General features: G+C 39.8%; 2 protein-coding genes across 8 annotated transcripts in view; one reads left to right on the top strand and one right to left on the bottom strand.

Moving 5' to 3' along the window:
- The window catches only part of RFC1 (replication factor C subunit 1), an 83149-nt gene extending 78002 nt beyond the window's left edge, over nt 1-5147 (top strand). For both annotated transcript variants that reach the window (XM_032633159.1, XM_032633158.1), the window contains exons 22-25: nt 313-458; nt 1798-2011; nt 3106-3297; nt 4321-5147. In XM_032633159.1, the coding sequence (XP_032489050.1) occupies nt 313-458; nt 1798-2011; nt 3106-3297; nt 4321-4398 (630 nt within the window). In that variant the 3' untranslated portion in view covers nt 4399-5147. The remainder of the gene's footprint in view (nt 1-312; nt 459-1797; nt 2012-3105; nt 3298-4320) is intronic.
- Nucleotides 5148-7353: 2206 nt separating this feature from the next.
- The window catches only part of WDR19 (WD repeat domain 19), an 83923-nt gene continuing 68626 nt past the window's right edge, over nt 7354-22650 (bottom strand). For all 6 annotated transcript variants that reach the window (XM_032632776.1, XM_032632775.1, XM_032632780.1 and 3 more), the window contains 6 exons: nt 20658-20739; nt 18727-18877; nt 16973-17096; nt 16153-16229; nt 15706-15830; nt 7354-7668 (listed from right to left, as the gene is read on the bottom strand). In XM_032632776.1, the coding sequence (XP_032488667.1) occupies nt 15719-15830; nt 16153-16229; nt 16973-17096; nt 18727-18877; nt 20658-20739 (546 nt within the window). In that variant the 3' untranslated portion in view covers nt 7354-7668; nt 15706-15718. The remainder of the gene's footprint in view (nt 7669-15705; nt 15831-16152; nt 16230-16972; nt 17097-18726; nt 18878-20657; nt 20740-22650) is intronic.

Below are 22650 nucleotides of genomic sequence, written 5' to 3'. Positions count from 1 at the left end.
CTATAACACTGGCATTGTGAGGTTACTGGTGTATGTTGAGATCAGTTGGCTGAGGAGTCTGTGTTGGCTAGATGATCTGTGAGGGCCATAACATGTTTTGGACCAAGGCATTTACTGCAATTAATTGTTTTCTCAAGTTGAAGTTTCCCATACCAACAGATGAGGGAGAGAGGGAAGGGGGCTATCTTGGAATTAGGTACTGGGAGCAATGTTACTGCATTTTCCAGAGACTGCTTGGAAGCCAACAGCTGCTAAAGAAGCAACTTAACTCAGTACTGAATTTAACTTGTGGACTGCAATTAATTTTTTCAGGCCATTTATGCCAGTGTTCTTCCTGGAGAGTTAATGAGGGGATACATGACCCAGTTTCCTACCTTCCCAAGTTGGTTGGGGAAGCACTCATCTATGGGCAAACATGATCGTATTGTTCAGGACCTAGCTTTGCATATGAGTCTCAGGTAAGCGGGGTATTACTCTATGTGTGGCATTTTATCAGGGTAGTATATCTAGCCTTTAATAAGGATAGCATGAGTCACAAAGATTTGTGTTTTAGTTTTGATTTCATCACTAACTAGATAAGTGAACATGGATAAGTTCACGGCCCTGAGTTTTATTATCTGTAACTGGTATGACACTCGTTTTATTACTTAAAAGGATACTTTGGAGAATAAAGCCAGATGGTAGATGTGCCATAATGTTAAGATAAGTTTTAAAGCTATATAAATCTGAGGTAGTGCTATTATTTATTGTTATTGTGACTATGCCTATTACTAGTAGGCATACATAATATATTGGCCTCCAAATAAATTACTAGGAAAAAGGGAACTATTTAAATAAATGAACTAGTTTTCACCTCCTATCCTAATAGTAAACTGACCTAGTCATTTGGGACAGGGGGATACAGTTTAGCGTATTACAGAAGGTGGATACTCAGATGAATGAAAACCAATGTCCTTGGAGAAGTTTAAGGACGTTCAAAAATTCTTATTTGGTTAAATTTTTTACAGTTTAGAAACTTAGAAATGTGCTTGCATACAAATATTAAGTGAACTTTAGGGATTAATTTTTAACCATGAAGAACTACTTAAGCAATCTTATTTTCCTTTCTAGTCCCTGGAAAAAATATTAATATTAGTCTAACCTTAACTTTTGTTTAAAGCTGAACTGAGATGTTCCTTTCTTCTGTTTCTGTAGAATTCTTCTTCCTACTATGATCCCTCTTCATAGTTTATGGTGTGGGTCATTTTTTTGTCACCCCATGTTAGTTTTCTATTGCTGCTACAGCAAATTACCAAAACTTACTGGCTTAAAACAACATAAATTTATTCCCATCTTGAGATGGGAAGATTACCCTGGATTATCTGATGGGCCCAATGTAATCATAAGTGTTTTTACCAAAAAAAAAAAAAAAAGGAGTGGTGGAGGTAGGCAGCAGCATCAGTCAGAGAGATGTGAAGATGTTGTGCTCCCACTGCTTGCTTTGAACATGGACAAAGGGACCATGAGCTAAGAGATACAGGTGGCCTCTAGAAGCTTGAAAGGGCTCTTCTCCCCTGCTCTTCTCATTGCTCAAGCTGAAGGCCTGTCTTTCAGCTCCTTTCCTATTCCCTACCCACCACTTTTTCAAGGTGACGTATCACTTTGCCCTGGGGTGTGCCTCTTTGATGTTTCCACCATATTTGTGTAGATACATTGTGTAGATACATTAACATTATTAAAAGTGAATTAAACTCCAGCAAACTATGAGTTGGTCGTAGTTTGCCATGGATTACAGTGTATCTTTTGTTTTGGTTTAAGAACTTACTCCAGCAAAAGGACTGTAAACGTGGATTATCTGTCACATATAAGGGATGCACTTGTACAGCCCTTGACCTCACAAGGGATAGAAGGAGTACAGGATGTTGTTGCTCTTATGGACGCGTATTATTTGATGAAAGAAGACTTTGAGAATATCATGGAAATTAGCAGCTGGGGAGACAGACCTAGTCCCTTCTCCAAGCTGGATCCCAAGGTAAATTGTGTACCCCACTGGTTCTCCATCATTTTGTAATTACCGTGTACTAGGAGTACTTCAGAGATGTTTTAGATGCTTTTAAAAGTTTAATTTCTTTTCTTAAATGCTTTTTACTTACGGTCTGTGCTTTCCAAAGATACTATTTGAGTACAATATTAAGAGTAGACTTTGGGATTTGACTTTTATAATTTATAGTTTTATCTTTGCCTTATCCTGCATGGAAAAGCAAGGTGTGAAATCTGAGGAGCAAATGTAGATGTATTCCTTACAAGGATAGGCAGATGAGCCTGGGGAAGTAAAAGTGAGGTGGTGGGAATGCATTATGAAAAGAAGTGTTTACTGGCTGAGCATTTTTAGACTTTTTCTTAGTCTGCCTAATCTGTGTTTTAGTGTATTTATTACAGTTGGACAATCTATTATGTAATGATGTATCCCCTACTTTATATAGTGAACATGAAAAAACTAAAGTGACGTAACATGAGTTTGTGGTATCTAATATGTCACCCTTGTGCTTGTTTACTTGGTGCTGTTCTAGAAGACATGTTCTCTGTGGCTTGTCTTCTCTAGAATTTTGACCTGACTACGGGTATTACTATAGGTAAATTCTCACAAGAGACATTCGTTGTTAGAATTTGTGGACTAATTCTACAGTTAGGTTTAGAAGCTTGAGGTTAAGGCTTTTCAAGTTACTATTTTATGGTAATTAAAGGACAGCTTTAACTTGTACTTTATTATAAGCCTTTTTTGATTTATTGGTTCACTGACTAACTTTGCTTGTCACTTTGTAGAACTGCAGAGAACACTGAATAGACAAAAATTGATGACATAAAGTGACTTTTAAAAATCTGCCTCATGTTCCCAAATACTGATTCTTATTTTTTGAGTCATGGCTCTATTAAGAATGTCATGAAAAATATGGAACTTCTCCATAGGAAAATGCATATAGATATACTTACATGTACATGCATACATATTTTACAAACAATTTCAAGGGGCTTCTAGGGTCTCTCAGAGCCTCTAGGCCTACAGAGTTTAAAGGGGTTGTTTGGCAGTTAGAGTTTTAAAAACCTCCCTCTATTCCTTTTGTGTAGGTGAAAGCAGCCTTCACAAGAGCTTACAATAAGGAAGTCCACCTTATTCCGTATTCACTCCAGGCAGTAAAGACACACAGACACAGCACAGGCCCAGCGCTGGATGCTGAGTACAATGAAGAGTTAAATGAAGATGACTCTCAATCTGATGAGAAGGACCAGGACACTTTGGAAACTGATGCTATGATCAAGGTAGTATTTTCATCTGCAAATAGGAAAAGCTATGATACTCCCTCAAAATAGCTTATCTTGTGTATAACTTGCCTTTTGAAATTATTCAGAGCCTGTTTAGCAAGTAACAGAGGAAGCTGAAAATACTTTTTGTTTTGTTCATCACAGTTCCGAGCGTGAAGAAGGTGTAGATTTCATTTTTATAAACAGTCAACTTCTTATAACCGTGGAAGAGCCAGACAGCAAAAAAATAGGCCATCATATTGATGGTCATATGCTGTGTTAGAAAAAGGACTATTTTTTTTTTTATTTGCCATTGGCGTGTGCTTTACCCACAGACACATATTCATAGCATAATCAAGAAAAGCATTTTTAATGAAACCATTTCTCCTTTCTGTTATTTATTTTTTGCTATAGCTGTTGAACTGCCCATAGAAGTTTCCCAGAGCAAAACATCCTCATCTTTTGCTAGGAAAGATTAAAATTATTTATGGTATCAGCCCCGTTTACCATTGGCTGAGGCAAAGGAGTCTAGTTTGTATCCTCTTCTGTCCTTAGTGTGTGTGTGTTTATCATTCTTGCTCCTCGATTCTGTTTTGTATGTGCAAGGGTGGGAATAGTGGCCTTCTCCAGTGTGGCTCTCTAGTCTTGTGTAGACATAAGAAGTCTACTCCCTCCCCTGCTCAAACTGAGTGTGTTTGGATCTCTAATCTGAAACTGAAAGAAAAGGAAATTCTTCATGAAAACATTACCATGTGTGTAAATTATATCTTGCTTATTTTGTCTTTCCTAAATATGTCGGTGTTCTGGGGAACATATCCTAGTTCTAGAGTCTAAATAGCTTTTCAGTAGTTCAAAGCTACAGCTAGCCAGTTGTTATTAGTAAGCTCATCGAGGGTAGCTGTAGTTCAAGATCTAGGTGTTTGCAACCTTTCTTCTTTATTAAGTTGCAGGTAAAGATTTGCTTTCTTGTAGAGATGAACTTACTTCATTTACTCATAAACACAGCTACTAACTATTTTGTGCATCTTTCCCTCCCAACAGAAAAAGACAAAATCTTCAAAGACTTCAAAATCAGAAAAAGAGTCCAGAAAAGGAAAAGGAAAAAGTTCAAAGAAATAAAACCATTTTTTACTGCTGACCGCTACTTTTTACTCAACCTGCTGACCAGTCTAGCTGGTCTTAGAGAATGCCTTGTTTTTCCAAAGGAACCATGTTTTAGTGTAATGGGGCAACCTCATGGTCCCATTACAAATAAACGGTGGTACAGCTAGAAGGATGTAAACAGTAGGCTGATGTACACCTCTTATAGAGGTTGATAGGACTGCTTGGGTCCTCCACTGTCCCCTGTCAATCTAATGAGATTGTACTTCAAGATGACTGTATATTCAGAATTAGAAACTACATGTGGGCTTTGGAGTCAGATTTTTAGTTAACAGTAATATGTCTGGGAACAGAGGTACTAAGGCGGCTTTTGTAGGCTTAAGAATTTATCCTAATGGCCATTATAGGACCAATGCCGATTTCTAAAAAAGAGGTAGGTAGTTACTATTATGTGGAGAAATTTTGTAAATAAAATACAAAACAGTCACCACCTAGAACTGGGTATTCTTTGTACATTGTCAAATATCTTGCAAAATAGAAATTAGAAATAAAAATGTTTCACATGATACATGTACAAATTCTTAAGATTGTCATCTTGTACAGTAGGATACTATGTTGGTATATTTTTTCCTTATTAATTTGCAAATGATTGGATACAAAAGCTAACTATATTCCTACTGACCTGTTCTGTGAAACATAACTTTGGCAGTTGAAGAGTCAGAACTCTAATTCCCAAGTTCATTACCCCTATGTGTGTCAACCACACCTCTGCTGTGAATAGAATTTCGTGGAGAGGGCTCTTTGTTATTATTAGAGGGTATTGTGGCTGCAGAAAGATTGTCAGACATTCCTAGCCTTCCAGAGTTTCAACTCATTACTTTAAAACCAGTAGGGCCTAGGCTGGGTCAAACTCTTATCCTCACTCTGATTTGGGACTAAATGAACACTGGCTTTTGTTTACTTTGTCCCTGAGGGATCCAGTTCTGTCCTGACAGATTCCACAAACACTACTGGAACTTTAGATTGTACCTGTAACTGTGCTTGTTGACGGGCCTGAGGCTGTGGAACTAGTCTGGAATTTGGGTGCCTAGCAGTTTTTAAAATCTTGTTAGTAAATGCTCAAGGGTATGTGCTACTTCTGCAAGGTATGTGCTAAAAGGAATGTAAAATCAGGATTCTGTTCCCTGCCTTTAAGGAACTGATAGTCTTGTTCGGGAGGCCAGACGAAGTTCTTGAGACATTTAAAATGTATTTACCAGTGTGAAAAATGTCTTTCATGTAGATTAAGTTCATTATGGGAATAAAATATTGCCTTAAGCCTTTGCCTACTAAACCACGTCCCTCTCTTTGTTAAAAGCCCTGCTTGAAACTTCTGCTTCAGTGAAGATTTTCTTTTTAATTAATTAATCAATTTTTGCTGTGTTGGGTCTTCGTTTCTGTGCGAGGGCTTTCTCTAGTTATGGCAAGCGGCGGCCGCTCTTCATCGCAGTGCGCAGGCCTCTCACGATCGCGGCCTTTCTTGTTGCGGAGCACACGTTCCAGACGCACAGGCTCAGTAGTTGTGGCTCACGGGCCCAGATGCTTCGCGGCATATGGGATCCTCGCAGACCAGGGCTTGAACCTGTGTCCTCTGCATTAGCAGGCAGATTCTCAACCACTGCACCACCAGGGAAGCCCAGTGAAGATTTTCTTGATTGACGACTGCCTCACCTCACCAGCGGGGTGAGCATAAATTTCTTATGCATATTTTTCCATTTCTATTGCTTTTTGATATGCAAGTCATATCTGCCTACTTGCTCTGTGCTTTCCAGGAAAGGGACTATTATCTCCTTGCAGCCAGAACAACAGATAGTGTCCTTTACTTGTTCATTATGATTTGGAGCAACCAGTAAATCCTTATTGGAGCCACTGGATGCCACACATCATCCTTGCAGCATAAAACTGTATACTTGCTTTCTTTGCGATCCATTGAGTCTTGGCCATTTGGTAGTCTATAACAAACTACTACTTTATTACTAATACTACTTCATCCTTCATTTTTTAAGTTTTGTCAGTGTATTATTTACAGCAACATTATTGGGCCTCTTGAAGTTGTTAATAAGGAGCACATAGTTATGTGTACTAGGAGGAGTATCTTCCTAAATAAGTTCTGGTACAATTATGCTCATTAGTGAATGTCTGAGGCCCATAACTAACTCCCAAAATATAATGTGCTTACCCTTACAGATCCCAAGTGCCTATGGCTCTTATTATTCCTGTAACCTTACAACATCCCTCAAGTGATAACACAAGACAAAGGGACCACGGGTGGGGTTAATGATAATGACTTGTATCACTTAGGAAGGCCAGAGCCTCTAGCCAGCCTTTGGGAAGGAAAAGCATAAAGCTGGAGGCATGCATATGGATACCTGGATGCTGTAAAACTTTATTGGCACTTTGGGTTCTACCCTAGGCTCGTAGATACCTCTGTAATGCTCAGAATGCTGGTGGCTGTACTGTAAAATCATATCATCTGATACATTCAGAGTTAGGCTACATGATTCTGTCAGCTGCTCAGACTTTGATACTTTGGCTTTGGATAGCAAGGAAGCATATACTGATATGTATGGTATTGGGTGTGTGTGACATGGGAAAGGAACCCTCCACCCACCTTGGGGAAGATTCTGAATAATGTACGTCTTCAGGGGAAGTCAAATGATTTAATTCTGTGACAGGAATTCCATACTATGTAGCATAATGACTCAAGAAACATGAGCTTATAGTTTCATTCTTTAAAAATGCTGATTTTACTGATTTTTGACGTTTTTATTCTCAGACTGATTCTTTCTGCTAAATAGCCTTGGTTTTTGTAAGCCTCTCACTTCAAACTTTCCAACACTGTTAATATCTGTGCTGCCCAAACTTCACAGTATGGTTTAAAGCTACCTTCCTTTATTTCTTTTGCTGTCTTTAAATCTGGGAAAACATTACAAATATCTAATCAATAAGTTTATTTTAAAGGAGGTATTTCAAAATAGAAAAGATATCAAAATGCTGAATATTTACAGTTATGTCATAGGTTACTATTAACAGTCTAGAGCATAGAATATGTAAGACTCAGAAGAGGAAATATACAAAGTATGAACAGCATGTTCTATGTCACTGTTTCCCACTCTGCAGAAGTTGAAAGTGGTGACCTGGAGAGGTGACCTTCTTTTTTCTGTATTCGGGAAGGACCATCTTGAAATCTGCCAGGGGTAGAAACACAGCCTCCTGTGGAAAAATGGTATCTTCTCAGGACCATAATACCTAGAAAGGACAAAAAAATAAAAAACAAAACCCCATATGCTTTTAGAAGGGTTTCAAGTAACTACTAGCATTTAGTAATAAAGCCAAGCATAATAAAGAAGATTTTTTTGCTCATTTCTGGAATGTGGAGCAGGATCAGTACGTTCAAGTAAGAAATTCCCAGTCTGTAATCGAGTGTCAGTCCTGGCTTTTCAACTGACTAGAACTGCATGGGCAAGCTGCTGAACCTCTGTTATAAAGTGAGGATGATGACAACAGCCACCTTACTGAGAAGAATGAGAAAGTGCATAGTTAGTTAGTGCTCAGCAACTCAACCCAAAGAGGCCCATACCAAGACAAGTTATAATTAAACTTCCAGAAGTTAAAGACAAGAAGACAATTTAAAAAGCAGCAAAAGAAAACAACTTATGTACAGGGGAAACCGCCCCCCCCCCCCCCCCAATAAGACTGTCAGCAGATTCTTTTGGCAGCAACTTTGCAGGCTAGAAGAGAGTGGCCTGATATAGTCAAAGTGCTGAAAGAATAAAACTGCCAACCGAGAATATTCTACCTGGGAAAGCCATCCTTCAAAACTGAAGGAGCGAGGAAGTTTTCCAGGCAAGGAAAAGCTAGAGGTTCATCACCACTAGACGGGCCTTACAAGAAATGTTAAAGGGACTTCTTTAAGCCGAAACACAAGGACACTCATTAATAATATGAAAATATATGAAATTATAAATCTCAAAGGTAAATATATAAATTCAGAATAATCTAATGTAACGGTAAGTACTTATAAACCTAGTGTGAAAGTTAAAAGACAAAATAGTAAAAATAATTTGTTAATGGATACACAAGATAAAAATATATAAATTGTGACATCACAAACAATGTGGATGGTGAGAGTAAAAATGCATTTGAACTTAAGTTGTTATCAACTTCAAACAGACTGTTGTATTTTATGTAAGTCTCATGGTATCCACAAAGCGAAACCTATGGTAGACAAAAAGGAATCTAAGCATATGACTACAGAAAATTGTCAGATCACAAAAGGAGAAAAAGGATCAAGAAAAGAAGGAACAAAGGAATTACAAAACAGCCAGAAAACAATGAACAAAATGGCAGCAAGTCCCTATCTATCTATCAATAACTACTTTAAATATAATTTATAAATTCTCTGATCAAAAGACAGAATGGATAAAAACCAAGACCCATCTATATGCTGCCTGCAAGAGACTCACTCAGCTTTAAGGACACACAGACCGAAAGTGAAAGAATGGAAAAAGATATTCCATGCTAATGGAAACCAAAAGAAAGCTGGAGTAGCTATACTTAGACAAAATAGATTTTAAAACAGAGACTGTAAGAAGGGACAAAGAGCCATTATATAATGATAAAGGCATCAGTCCACAAGAGGATATAACATTTGTAGATATTTATTATTTACATTAGCAGCACCTAAATATAAGCAAATATTAACATATCTAAAGGGAGAAAGAGCAATACAATAATAGGAGGGGACGTCATTACCCCACTTTCATCAGTGAACAGATTCTCATTTGCCAGAAAACCAATAAGGAAACATTGGTCTTAAATGACATGTTAGACCAGATGGACTTAACGCATTTACAGAACATTCCATCCCAAAGCAGGAGAATACACATTCTTCTCAAGCACACATGGAACATTTCTCCAGGATAGATCATATGTAAGGCCACAAAACAAGTCCTAATAAATTTAGAAGACTGAAATCATATCAAGCATGTTTTCTGACCACAAAAGTATGAAACTACAAATCAGTTACAAGAAGAAAACTGGAAAATTTACAAATACATGGACATTCAAACATGTTGCTCAACAACTGCTGGGTCAAAGAAGAAATCAAAAGAGAAATAAAATACCTGAGACATGAAAATGGAAATAGAGTTGGCCCTCCATATCTGTGGGTTCCATATCCACAGATCCAACCAACCATGGGTCAAAAGATTCAGGAAAAAAAAAAAAGTACCAGAAAGTTCCAAAAAGCAAAACTTGAATTTGCTACATGTTGGCAACTACTTACATAGCATTTACATTAAGTAATATAAGTAATCTAGAGATGATTTAAAGTATACGGGAAGATGTGCATAGGTTATATTCAAATACTACACCATTATATATAAAGGACTTGAGCATCCGTGGATGTTGGTATCCACTAGGGATCCTGGAACCAATCCCCCACGAATACTGAGGGACAGCTATACAGCATACCAAATCTTATGGGATGCAACAAAAACAGCTTCTAAGAAGGAAGCTCATAACAATAAACACCTGCATTAAGAAACAAGCAAGATCTCAAATAGCCTAACTTCACACCTTAAGGAACTAGAAAAAGAACAAGCTAAGCCCAAAGTTAGTAGAAGGAAGGAAATCTCAAAGAGCAGAAATAAATGAAATGGAGACTAAAAAGACAATAGAAAAGTTCAATGAAGCTAATAGCTATTTTTTTTTTTTTTTTTTGCCCAAAAGATAGATAAATAGACAAACCTTTAGCTAGAATCACCAAGAAAAATAGGGGACTCAAAATCAGAAATGAAAGGGGAGATACTACATTCGATACCACAGAAATACAAAAGAGACTACTATGAAATACTATAATGCCAGCAAAATGGACAACCTAGAAGAAATGGATAAATTGCTAGAAACATACAACCTTCTAATACTGAATCATGAAGAAATAGAAAATTAGACCAATTACTATCAAGGAGATTGAATCAGTAATCAAAAACAACCTGACAAACAAAAATCCAGGACCAGATGGCTTCACTGGTTAATACCAATTCTCAAACTTTTCCAAAAAATAGAAGAGGAAACACTTCCAAACTCATTCCATGAGGCCAGCATTACTCTGATACCAAAACCAGACAAAGGAACTACAAGAAAGAAAATTACAGGCCAATATCTCTGATGAACATAGTTGCAAAAACCCTCAACAAAATATTAGCAAACTGAATTCAATAATACATTAAAGGAATCACACACCACAATCAAGTGGGATTTATTGGAGGAATGCAAGGATAGTCCAACATCCAGAAAATCAAGATGATACACCACATTAACAAAATGAAGGATAAAAATCATATGATCATCTTGATACAGAAAAAGCATCTGACAAAATTCAACATCTGCTCATGATAAAAACTTTCACAAAAATGGGTACATACCTCAACATCATAAAGGCCATATAGGACAGACCCACAGCTATCACACTCAATGGTGAAAAGCTGAAAGCTTTTCCTCAAAGATCAGGAATAAGACAAGGATGTCACTCTTGCCTTTAGGCAAGAAAAAGAAATAAAAGGCATTCAGATAGGAAAGGAATAAGTTAAACTGTCACTATTTGCAGATGACATATTATATATAGGGAACCCTGAAGACCACCAAAAAAGCTGTTAGAATAATAAATTCAGCAAAATTGCAGGATACAAAATCAATATACAAAAATCTGTTGTATCTAATAATCAACTATCAGAAAGAAATTAAGAAAACAATCTTATTTACAATTGCATCAAAAAGAATACAATACCTAGGAATGAATTTAACCAAGGAGGTGAAAGACTTGTGCACTGAAAAATTATAAGACACTGATGAAAGAAACTGAAGATATAAATAAATGGAAAGATTTTCTATGCTTATGAATTGGAAGAATTAATATTGTTATAGTGTCCACACTACCCAAAGCAATCTACAGATTCAATGCAATTCCTATCAATTTCCAATGGCATTTTTCACAGAAATAGAACAAACAATCCTCATGTTTATATGGAATGACAAAGACACTGGACAGCCAAAAAGCAATGTTGAGAAAGAACAAAGCTGGAAGCACCACACTTCCTGATTTCAAACTATATTATGCAGCTATAGTAATCAAAACAGTATGGTATCGGTATAAAAACCGACACACAGATTAATGGAACAGAATAGAGAGCCCAGAAATAAACCTGTGCATATATGGTCAATTTATGACAAAGAAGCCAAGAATATACAACGGGGAAAGGCAGTCTCTTAAATAAATGGTATTGGGGAAACTGGACAGCCACATGCAAAAGAATGAAACTGGATCACTATCTTACACCATACACAAAAATTAACTCAAAATGGATTAAAGTCTTGAACATAAGGCCTGACAACATAAAACTCTTAGACGAAACCATAGGGAGTAAGCTCCTTGACATTGGTCTTGGCAATGTATTTTTGTATGTGACACCAAAAGCAAAGGCAACAAAGCAAATATAAACAAGACTACATCAATCTAAAAAGTTTCCATCAACAAAATGAAAAGGCAACCTATGGAATGGGAGAAATATTTGCAAATCATATATCTGATAATTTGGGTTAATATACAAAATATATAAAGAACTCATACAACTCAATAGAAAAAAAAATCCAATCAAAAAAGTGGGCAAACGCTCTGAATAGACATTTTTCCAAAGAAAACATACATATGGTCAACACGTAAATGAAAAGGTGCTCAGCATCACATATCAGGGAAATGCAGATCAAAACCACGATGAGATATCACCTCACACCTGTTAGAGTGGCAACTGTCAAAATGACAAGAAATAACAAGTCTTGGCAAGGATATGGAGAAAAGGTATCCATCGTGCACTGTTGGTGGGCATGTAAATTGATGCAGCCATTATGGAAAACACTACAGAGATTCCTCAAAAAGTTAAAAATAGAACTACCATATGTTCCAGCAATTCTACTTCTGTGTATTTATCTGAAGGAAACAAAACCACTATCTTGAAAAGGTATCTGCACCCCAGTGTTCATTACAGCATTATTTACAATAGCCAAGACATGGAAATGACCTAAGTGTCCACTAATACTGGATAAAGAAAATGGCACTGGATAAAGAATATGTGGTACATATGTATACATGTGTATATACATATAAAGAAGAAGGAAATACTGCCATTTGCAACAACATGGATGGACCTTGAGGACATTTTGCTAAATGAAATAAGAGAAAGACAGATACTGTATGATCTCACATGTTTAATTTTTAAAAAACCCCCACTGAACTCATAGATACAGAACAATTTGTTGGTTGCCAGAGGGTGGGGGCGGGCAGAATGAAGGTGGTTGATAGGTATAAAATTCCAGTTACAAGTAAGTCCTGGGGATGTAATATACAGCATGGCGATCATAGTTAACAACGCTGTATACTTGGAAGTTGCTAAGAGAATAGGTGTTAAAAGTTCTCAATTAAAAAAAAAATTGTAACTGTGTGGTGATGGATGTTAACTAAATTACTGTGGTAATCATTTCACAGTATAAACATATATCAAATCATGTTGTACACCTAAAACTAATACAAGGTGATAATTATACCTCAAAAAAAGTTGTGAAATATTAAATGTATATTGTTTTAAGATGCTAAATATGTGATATTATGTGGCAACAGAAAAATAAACATATCCCAATAGTAATTTCAGTAAGATTTTAAAACAGAATTTGACAAGCTGATTCTAAAATTTTAGAGAGAAATGGAGAGAAGTAAGAGTAGTCAAAACAGCCTTGGTGGGGGCTTCCCTAGTGGCGCAGTGGTTGAGAGTCCACCTGCTGATGCAGGGGACACAGGTTTGTGTGCCGGTCCGGGAAGATCCCACATGCCACGGATCGGCTGGGCTCATGAGCCATGGCCACTGGGCCTGCGCGTCCGGAGCCTGTGCTCCACAACGGGAGAGGCCACGACAGTGAGAGGCCCGCGTACCGGGGGGAAAAAAAAAAAATCTTGGAAAAAAATGACAAAGTTGTAGGATCCACAATACCTGGCTTTAAGATACACTATAACGTCACAGTAATGAAGACAGTATAGTATAAAAATAGGGGACAAATAGAGCAATGGAAAAGAAGAGAGGGTCCAGAAGTAGACCCATATTTAAAACCCAGCTGATTTTCAACAAAGGCATGAAAGCAAGTTCAATGAGGAAAGGAAAGACTTTTCAACAAATGGTGTTGGAAGACTGGATATCTACTTGAGAGGGAAAAGAATCTCAATCCCCACCTCATACTGTAAACAAAAATAACTTCAAGATGGATCACAGACCCAGAGCTTCTAGAAGAAAACATAGGTGAATATGCTCCTGACTTTTGAGGAGGCAAAAATTTTCTTAGACACAGAAAGTAATAATAAAATGAAACACTGATAAATTATAATTCATCGGAATAAAAATCTGCTCATCAAAAGACCATTAAGACATATGTATAACTGATTCACTTTGCTGTACACCTGAAACAAACACAACATTGTATTGCTAAATCAACTATATTCCAAAAAAAAAGACCATTAAGAAAAAGAAGTGGGAAGCCACAGAGTGGGAGAAAATATCGGCAAAATAAATCTGACTAAGATTTAGATCTAGAATATACAAATAGCCTTTATAACAATAATAATAAGACAATACCCAGTAATAATAGGAAAGGAACAGTCTTTTCAATCAATGGTGCTGAGACACCTGGTCATCCACACACAAAAGGAAATTGGGTTCCTGCCTCACATCATACACAAAAATTAAATGGATCAAAGACATTAAGTATAAGAGCAGCAACTATAGAACTCTTAGAATGAAACGTAAGTGTCAATCTTTGTGACGCTGGGTTAAGCAGTGGTTTCTTAGACATGAACACCAAGAACACAAGCGGGCAAAGGAAAAAAAATAAATTGGACTTCATCAAAATAATAAAAACTTTTGTACATCAAAGGATGCTATGAAGAAAGTAAAAAAATACTTCCACAGTATAGGATATTTGAACGTCATGTATCTGATAGAGGACTTGTACCTAGAATATATTAAGGATTCTTACAACTCGATAAAAAGACAAAATACCCAGTGAAAAAAATGGGTAAAGGACTTGAAGACAGTTCTATAAAGAAGATATACAAATGGCCGACAAGCACGTGAAAAGATGCTCAACATCGTTACCATTAGGGAAATGCACATCAAAACCACAATGCGATACTACTTCACACCTACTAGGATGGTTATAATCAAGCATGCAGACAACAGCAAGTGTTGGTGAGGATATGGGAAAACTAGAACCCTTGGGTGCTGCTGGCAGGAATGTGAGAGACTGCATGTGCTACAGAAAGCAGTTTGGAGTCCAAGGAACAGCCAAGAGGCCAGTGGGGCTGCAGCATAGGGAGCAGAGGAGGAGGCTGGGGCAGTTCATGTCGAGTCTTTTAGGCTCTTTATTTTTGCAGGTGCAATAAAAAGTCCCCCTGAGGAAGGGAACCAGATACACTGGAGGGGGACTGAGAGGACTTGCCCATGGACTGGGGGATTGTTGGTGTCCACGTTTCCATCCTGATCAGATGGTAGGATGGAGCTGCTGTTTACTGATGGAGTGAAGATTGCAAGAACAGGTTTCGTGTGAAAACCTAGGGTTCCGTTTTAACTATGTTTAGTGCTGTGTCAGGGACTAATCTTACTTTTTCCTTTTAATTAAAGAATCTTAAAGAGTTTCTGGCAGGGGCTTTTGGCTTTCCACCTGGAGACTCCGTTTTCCTGCCCGCCCTTGCAGTATGTGTGGCCCTATGAGTAAACTGTTGCCAATGGAGTGAGAGTGGAAGGGGTATTGTGCTGCTTCCATGCAACAAAAATGACACTTGGAAAGAAAAAGAAATGGGGATTTTTCAAGCCTCTGGAAGCAAAAATTTTTACAATATGTTCTCCTGAATTATAGAACTCAAAAACCCCACTGTTAATAGCTAGCTACAGTTTTAGTGGACTGGTTAAAAAGAAGCCCATGTGATTTGATATTATACGTTTTGGTTGGAATCCATGATGCTGCTTGGCCAAATAACCTTTGTCACCATGGAGACTGTACAACCTGTGTTTTAGCTTTTTTTTTAAAGTACATCAAAGGTTTGTTTCAAATCTGACAAGTTTTGTTCGTTCAAATCTGACAAGTTACATGATACACAAAAAGGAGCCAATGGCAAAACACACTGTAAAGCTGTGTCCACCCCGTGGATCTCGTGCCCTGGGAAGGTAAGTGGATGGTCTGACTTACCTGCACATGCCACTCACTGCTCCACTTCTGTCCGCAGGTACTGGGTACAGTCTGAGATTTTTTTCAGCTGAGCAAAGTTTAATCTTTCTGAGCACATAGGACATGTGCTTTCAGTGTTTAACATGCTGTTTGGAGAGGGAAAAACAGAGTAGATTAAATATTCCTTTACTTTTGGGTTATTGTGATGTGAAAACCAACTGTTCCTTTCTACTTCTTAGTACACGTTCATCATGAGACTTAAGAATTAGGAATATTCAGTCTCATGCAAAATCCCCTTTAAGGAAAATGTTCTCAAAGATCACAGAAGGTTCTTCCAAGAAGACAATTTGAGTCTTTAGAGATTTTTAAGAACATGAACAAATAAAGAGACCTCAGTATAAAAGTGGTTGAATAAAAGGCCTATTATTCGATAAATCTGTATGGCTGAGTGAAATGACGCGCACTTACATCTTGAATTCTGAAAACAGTGCAGGGAAGTCGCAATGTGGACACACCGTCCAATCATCCTTTAACATATGTCGACCCTGGAAACAGTACGTTGAAGAATAAAATTCATCTTTATTTTTAAAACTCCCCCCGTTATTCAATTATAATACGTGGTTACAGTTAAAAGCCAGACAGACCTCTAAATTATGAAATTATTGATATTTCACATTGGTGGGTAATTAGAAATGGCATCAGGACTAAAGTCAAATTTATCAGATTCACGTATAAAGAGAATAATCGTCAATATTGTGACACTACCTAGATTTATTTTCCTTTAAAATAAAGCTTACGTTAGCCTAGTGATGAACAAATAATCTGATATTTAAAAATTTTCTAATAATAGGTCTTAATATTAAAGTGTACAATAAAAGCCATCACTTATTAAGTGCTACAGCATGCCGGGAATTGTACTAAGGCTTTAAACATGTCCTCTCGTCAACCTGCAGTTTACCTCAATAGGCAGGTACCGTTAACTGATGGACCTAGCAAGGTAAAAGCAAATCGCACCAGGTTATGCAACCAGTAAGTGGCAGAAAGATGATCTAAGCCTAGGACCATCTGATCCCCAAGTGTGTGCTCTCCTGCCCCACAGTGCCTTCCTGATACTCACTTAGGTTATTATGTGCCTTGAATATAACTTTCAACTTTGTTGACCATGAAATTGTGTGCTAAATGTTGCAGGAAATTTGAGGGATAAGATTATTTCAGAAGTGAAGAAAGTACTGACACACAACAAGTATTCAAATGGGCTATAGATATATATGCAAAGAAAGAAACTTACTGTTGCAATGCAATATGGGATGTTATTTTTACATCCAGGACAGAGGAGTTCACACTCTGGGAGAAGAAATTCGCAGAATGGACATGGGGTTGTGGCCTCTTCTGTCTCGGAGGTATCGGGTCTCCTGTGAGGAAGAATCACATGAAATGCACCTACTTCTTCGTAGTCAGACTCTGAGACTAGAGATACAGGCTCCAGCCCACGGAGGAGGGAGAGGAACGAGGACTGCTCAGGCTAGCACTCCACGGCCACCTCTGGGAGCTCGAGTTCACAGCACATTACGTGGGAGAGGACACGGGTGGGTCTGGCTGTCTCGTGTCTTCCTTGCCACTGCAGTAGTGAGCTTGCTGCCTCTGTCTTTCCCTTTGTGTACTGAAGTCGTGAAGGCTGTCCAGGGCTGTACGGCACAACCTTCTGCGGCAGTGGCACTGCTCTAATTCTGCGCTCTCCAGTACGGCGGCCGTGAGCCACGTGGGGCTCAGAGCACTTGGGCAGTGTGAGGAGCCAAGTCTTACAGTTTATTCACTTTTAATTAATTTAAATTTAAATAGCCACATGCAGCCAGCAGATACCGTATTAGACCTCATAGCTAAGAGTACTCTTGCGCGGGGAGAGAATAACCAGTGCCTCTTCAAGCTGGCACCTAGACTGGTGTGGCACGAAACGGGGGGATAATTGTGCTCTAGCTTTTTCTCCCCACCTCACTCTTCCTGATGGCAGGTGTGTTGGGTCAGACTGATTTGGTCTGAAGCTACTTAGGCTTATCAGCTTTGAAAAAAAAAAAGGGAGTGTTCCGTGTAGCCCCTATCCAGGTTAGAGTTCTCTGCCATGAGCCCAGCTAACAATAAGTAGTATTTGCTTCCCTTTGCCATTACTGGTGCAGCCATCTCCCTTGGCTGAGATGAGAGAGTTCTGGGTCAAGATTCAGGTACACCTGAGTTCCCTGGTCAAAATGGGACTAACAGGTACCCCAGATGTCATCGCTATGAACAAGTGGTAGTACAGAACTACTACAGGATTGCAGGTAATTTTTCCTTTTGTAAAGATGAGTGCTGCTTTCTCCTAGTTTTCCTGTTGAAAACTAGGCTTTCTGAAGTGAGGATATGCCTTATGTGCCTTTGGAGCGACACAGGATTTTGAAATGAAGTCTCTTGGCAATAGGCAGTATCATTACCGAGTTTCTTACACTGAGAAATACCCACTCTTTGTGGCAGACACGCTGTTCGCTGCCTCCCTAATAGCCATCTTTTCCTTCTTCCTTGCCAAGAGAACGTGGTTTTCACTCAGCAGTATGCTTTTCAGCTAGAGGAATCCACGCGGCTGAGTAGTGAGATGTAAATGCAAGTCCTGGGGGTGGTGTCCTTCCTAACTAAAAAGGCAAAAGACCTTTTCATCTTTTAATTTCCCTCCTTCTTTCTGCGTTGAATGGGGTACATGATGTCACCCCACCATGACAACCACCACTGTGCAGCCATGAGGAGGAAACCTGTGTGCTCTGGATGGTAAAGCCAAAAGGCAGAGGGATCGGTCCTTGGTGACATCGGGACACGGCACCACCAGCCCTGGGCTACGATGCCTTGTGCGTGAGTCACATAAATCAGATAAAGCCATCATTGGGTTTCCAGGTGCTGGTAGCTGAGTACAATCCTAATTGCTACCCCCAATCTGTGTTCTTGTTGAGCCCACATAATAGCAGCTGCGTTCTGAAAGATACGCTTGTCAAATGCGATTAGATGGTAGAAACAGCCGCCTACCTGACCATTGCCTCGATCTTCTTTTTGTATTTGACATCTATCTTGTTGCGGTACTCGGGCCTCATCAACATGGCTGCAAAGCTGAAGGCAGAGTTCTTCAGGCCGGCCCTGTGACACTCGATCACGGTAGACGTCAGGATCGGCACGATGTCTGCAATGCAAACGGAGGAGCAGAAAGAGCACGTTGCCTCTACTGGCGTGATGCCAGGATTGCACCTCTCTAAATTTGCTTTTTTTGACAAAGAACCAGAAGTGGACTGTTTAACGTGGAAAGGGCACGGCAGTGGAGTCAGGTAACTGCTCACCACAATGTCTTTCCCCTGATTATACTGTGTTTTGCCTGTAACACCAGGACCCACACTCCCTTGAGGTAAACCTTTTGCGTGCGTCCTTCCCCGCCTCTGAGAGAGTTTTGCATTTGACAGGACTGCTGATGAATGGGTGGGGAGATTAACAATTTCATGCACTAACCTCTCTGCGTGCACCTGTTTCTTCAGGACAGATACCTAAAAGTCAAATCACTGGCTCAAAGAACGTGACTTTAAAGAACAAATACTCCTAGCACAAATTGCCAAACCGCTTTCTAGAAAGGCCACAACAATGTCCATTCCATCCCGCCAGCAGTCATGAGAATGCCTGTCCTATCACACCCGTTGCCAGCATGGTGTACAATTATTTTAGTCTTTTTTATGTAACAAAAAAGAACACATTTAGAGAACAGGGGTTGGTGAATTATGACCTGTGAGCTAAATCTGGCCCTCTGTTTCTGTATGGCCCATTTGCTAAGAAAGACTTTTACATTTTTAAACGACTGGAAAAGAAATCAAAAGGAGAAGAATATTTTGCGACATGTGAAAGGTTTATGAGGTTCAAATTTTAGTGTCCAAAAGAATAAAGTTCTGTTGGAACACAGCCACGCTCATCCATTTATATATGGGTCACGCCAAAACGGCAGAGTTGAATAGTTGCAACAGAGACCACGTGGCCCACAAAAGCCCCGAACATTCGACATCTGCCCCTTTACAGCAAACGTTTGTTGACCCCGTCATGGAATGTGACAAAATCTAATCACTGAAAAATGTTATAATGACAAGTCTTTTAGAATACTGGGACCTTTTTCAGAGGCAATGGTCTACAGTGGTTGAGAACACAGAGTCAGACTTGCTGGCTGACAGTATGGTCTTGGGCAAGTGTTACCTCACTTCTTTTGCCCCAGTTTGCTTATCTGTAAAATAGGGAAAATAACAATAGGCCACTTGTGTGCAATCTTGAGACTGTATTCCTTAGAAGGATCTGCCTGAAACTGGTATCTGGGAACTTGGATTTTGGGAGAGTTCCTGCCATTTCCAGAACTGGGAAGAGTGGCTGCCTGTGCCTGACCTTTTTGTACAAACAATAGGGTTTATGCGGAACACCTGCTTTCTGGGAGTCTGAAAATTTAGTACATGCTAAGCACGGGGTGCTGACGTGGCCAGCTCCCCAAGACCACCCCTGGGTACCAAGTCTCTCACAAGCACCCTGGTAGACACCACCTTCCACGTGCTGCCTGGAGGTGCTGAGTGTGTCCAGTGCGACTTTACTGGGGCGGGGGGGAGTGGTGGCAGGGGGGCTGTGGACGCTTGCCCCTGACCTCCGGCCCCCCACCCCCTGCACCTTTCCCCTCTGCCGATTTTGCTTTGTATCCTTTCCCTGTAATAAATCTTAGCTTTAGCACTACTGTATGTTGAGTTATGTGAATCCCCCTCGTGAATTTTCACGCCTGGGGGTGGTCTTGGGGACGGACGCCGGTTACACCACTTCATGGGGTTGCTGTGAGGATTAAATGAGTTATACTACGTATAGAGAAGAGCGGCTGGCAGAGTCCGTGAGGATGATCTTGGCGTGCTACAGTCGGGCAGACATGGGGACAACAGGCTCCTCTCAGTACTCACGTGACGGAAATTTGCTGATGTTGTTGGCCACCCGGATAAGCATACGTGCCCCTTTCATATGATCTCCATTTTTAACGTGAATCTGAAATAAATGATAAATTTTACTCTTCTTAGAGACTTTGATTAACCCTAATCCATGTTTCATTCACCCAAATAAACAACTCCTTGATTGTGACCCTGAACGGGTGGTCACGGGCTCCTTGCAGCCTTACTTTAATGCCACTTGGGGTTTCTCTCTTACTTATCCTCCTTCCAGCAGCTGCTACCTGGCCCCCTGGCCTCACTGGCCTCACCCCTACTCTACACTCAGCTTTTTACTTTGCCTGAGACCACTCAACATGAGTTCAAATCCTTGGTCCATCTCTTACTGGCCATGATGGGGGGACTAACAAGTTGTTGTGAGACCTGAAAGCTGAGTTATGAGTTAGGCAGGAGAAAGGATGAGTTGTTACAGGAGGAGGGCGCTGCCTGTGTAAGGGAAGGGGCAACGATGGTTGGAGGGGCCTGAGCTTAGGTAAGTACGAGTGGGATCTGTGATGAAAGGAGGGGGTCCACTTAGGATGACATGAGGCTGGGGAGTCGGCAGGGCCAGACCACAATGTCACTGCTGTCGTCCAGTGAGAGGAGGCGGTCCAGAGGGCAGGCAGTGGGAATGGAGAGAAGCAGACAGACGAGGAGTCAGAACTGATGATATCTGGTGAGAAGGTGAAGGGTGAGTACAGAATAACTCCCAGGCATAACATCCATCCGGTCTAAGCACGTGGATGATGGTATAATTTACTGAGCACTGCAATGTAATTCATAAATATTAACTGAATCTAAAGTCACCCTCCACTGACTCCCTGGGTCTCAGACTACCCGGCTCAGCCACCCATGTGCAAAGGCCCCAGGCTGTCCTTCAGCCAAAGTCCCTGTCTCAGCTCTGGGGAGGAAGCATCCACCAAAGCCAAGTCTCCATTTCCCCTGAAATGTGGCTGACTTTCTCCAGTCCTTTGTGTCAAAGAGGGCTGTGACATTTTTACATCAATTCTTATTTGATAAGGTCTAATAGTTTCCCTTTTGATACCACAAGCAGTTAAAAATCTTGAAAATATCTGGTGCTTGAATAAGAGACTAGAGCAGAGGGGAAGTCACACGGGTGCTCTTCGGTGGAAGGGGAAGAGGATGTCTGGTCCAGTGGAAGTGATGGGCCAGCTCTTGGGGCCGGAGGAAAAGAAAAAGACTCGAGAACCATCCCTATGGCTTTTAGTGGAAGAAAGCCCTGGTCCTGGAGGGCTTCTTACAGCAATCCTTATTTTTGTTCCATCTTCCACTAACTTGTTTCTATCCTCCCCTCCACCCCTAAAGGCTGGATTCTGTGCCCCAGCACATTGGCACCAGCACTGATGTATGAAGCTGAGAAAGTCCTCCCTCCCCCTTTCTATTCCTTTCTGTACGAGAGAAGGGACCCCATGTGGCTCCGAAGGGAAATGTACTCCTGGTGGTGCAAGCTGGAATTCTAAGTTTTCTCTTACAATCAGGACTATAGACCTATGGGGCCTAAAATGGTAGCCACTAGTCACATGTGGCTAGTTAAATAAAAATTAAGATTATATAAAATTTAAAGTTCAGTTGATCAGTTGCACTATCTGTATTTCAAGTGCTCCACAGCCAGGCTAGTGGATACAGAACACTTCTAGCACCGCAGAAAGTTCTATTGGGCGGTGCTGTTATGGACCATAATAAGGATCTAAGCCATTCATAACGTGATTGCTGTAACCTGGAAAGCTTCAAAATTGCATAAGCTCTTGTGGTCTGGCCTGAAAACCGACTTAGCATTAATATGGAAAGATGTACTTTGACATAAATGAAAATTTGGAAAAGTAAGTTGGCATCTACCTGTATTTTTACAAAGATATGTGTCTGTATATAACTATGTGTGTGTGTATATACATATATATACACACACACATATAACATTTATGTAAATTATAAATAGAAGTATTTTAGCTTT

The sequence above is a fragment of the Phocoena sinus genome, chromosome 5, assembly GCF_008692025.1.
Source record: "Phocoena sinus isolate mPhoSin1 chromosome 5, mPhoSin1.pri, whole genome shotgun sequence".
NCBI lineage: Eukaryota > Metazoa > Chordata > Mammalia > Artiodactyla > Phocoenidae > Phocoena > Phocoena sinus.
The sequence above is the reverse complement of the archived record's forward strand: the minus strand, read 5'-3'. Positions and strand labels throughout refer to the sequence as shown.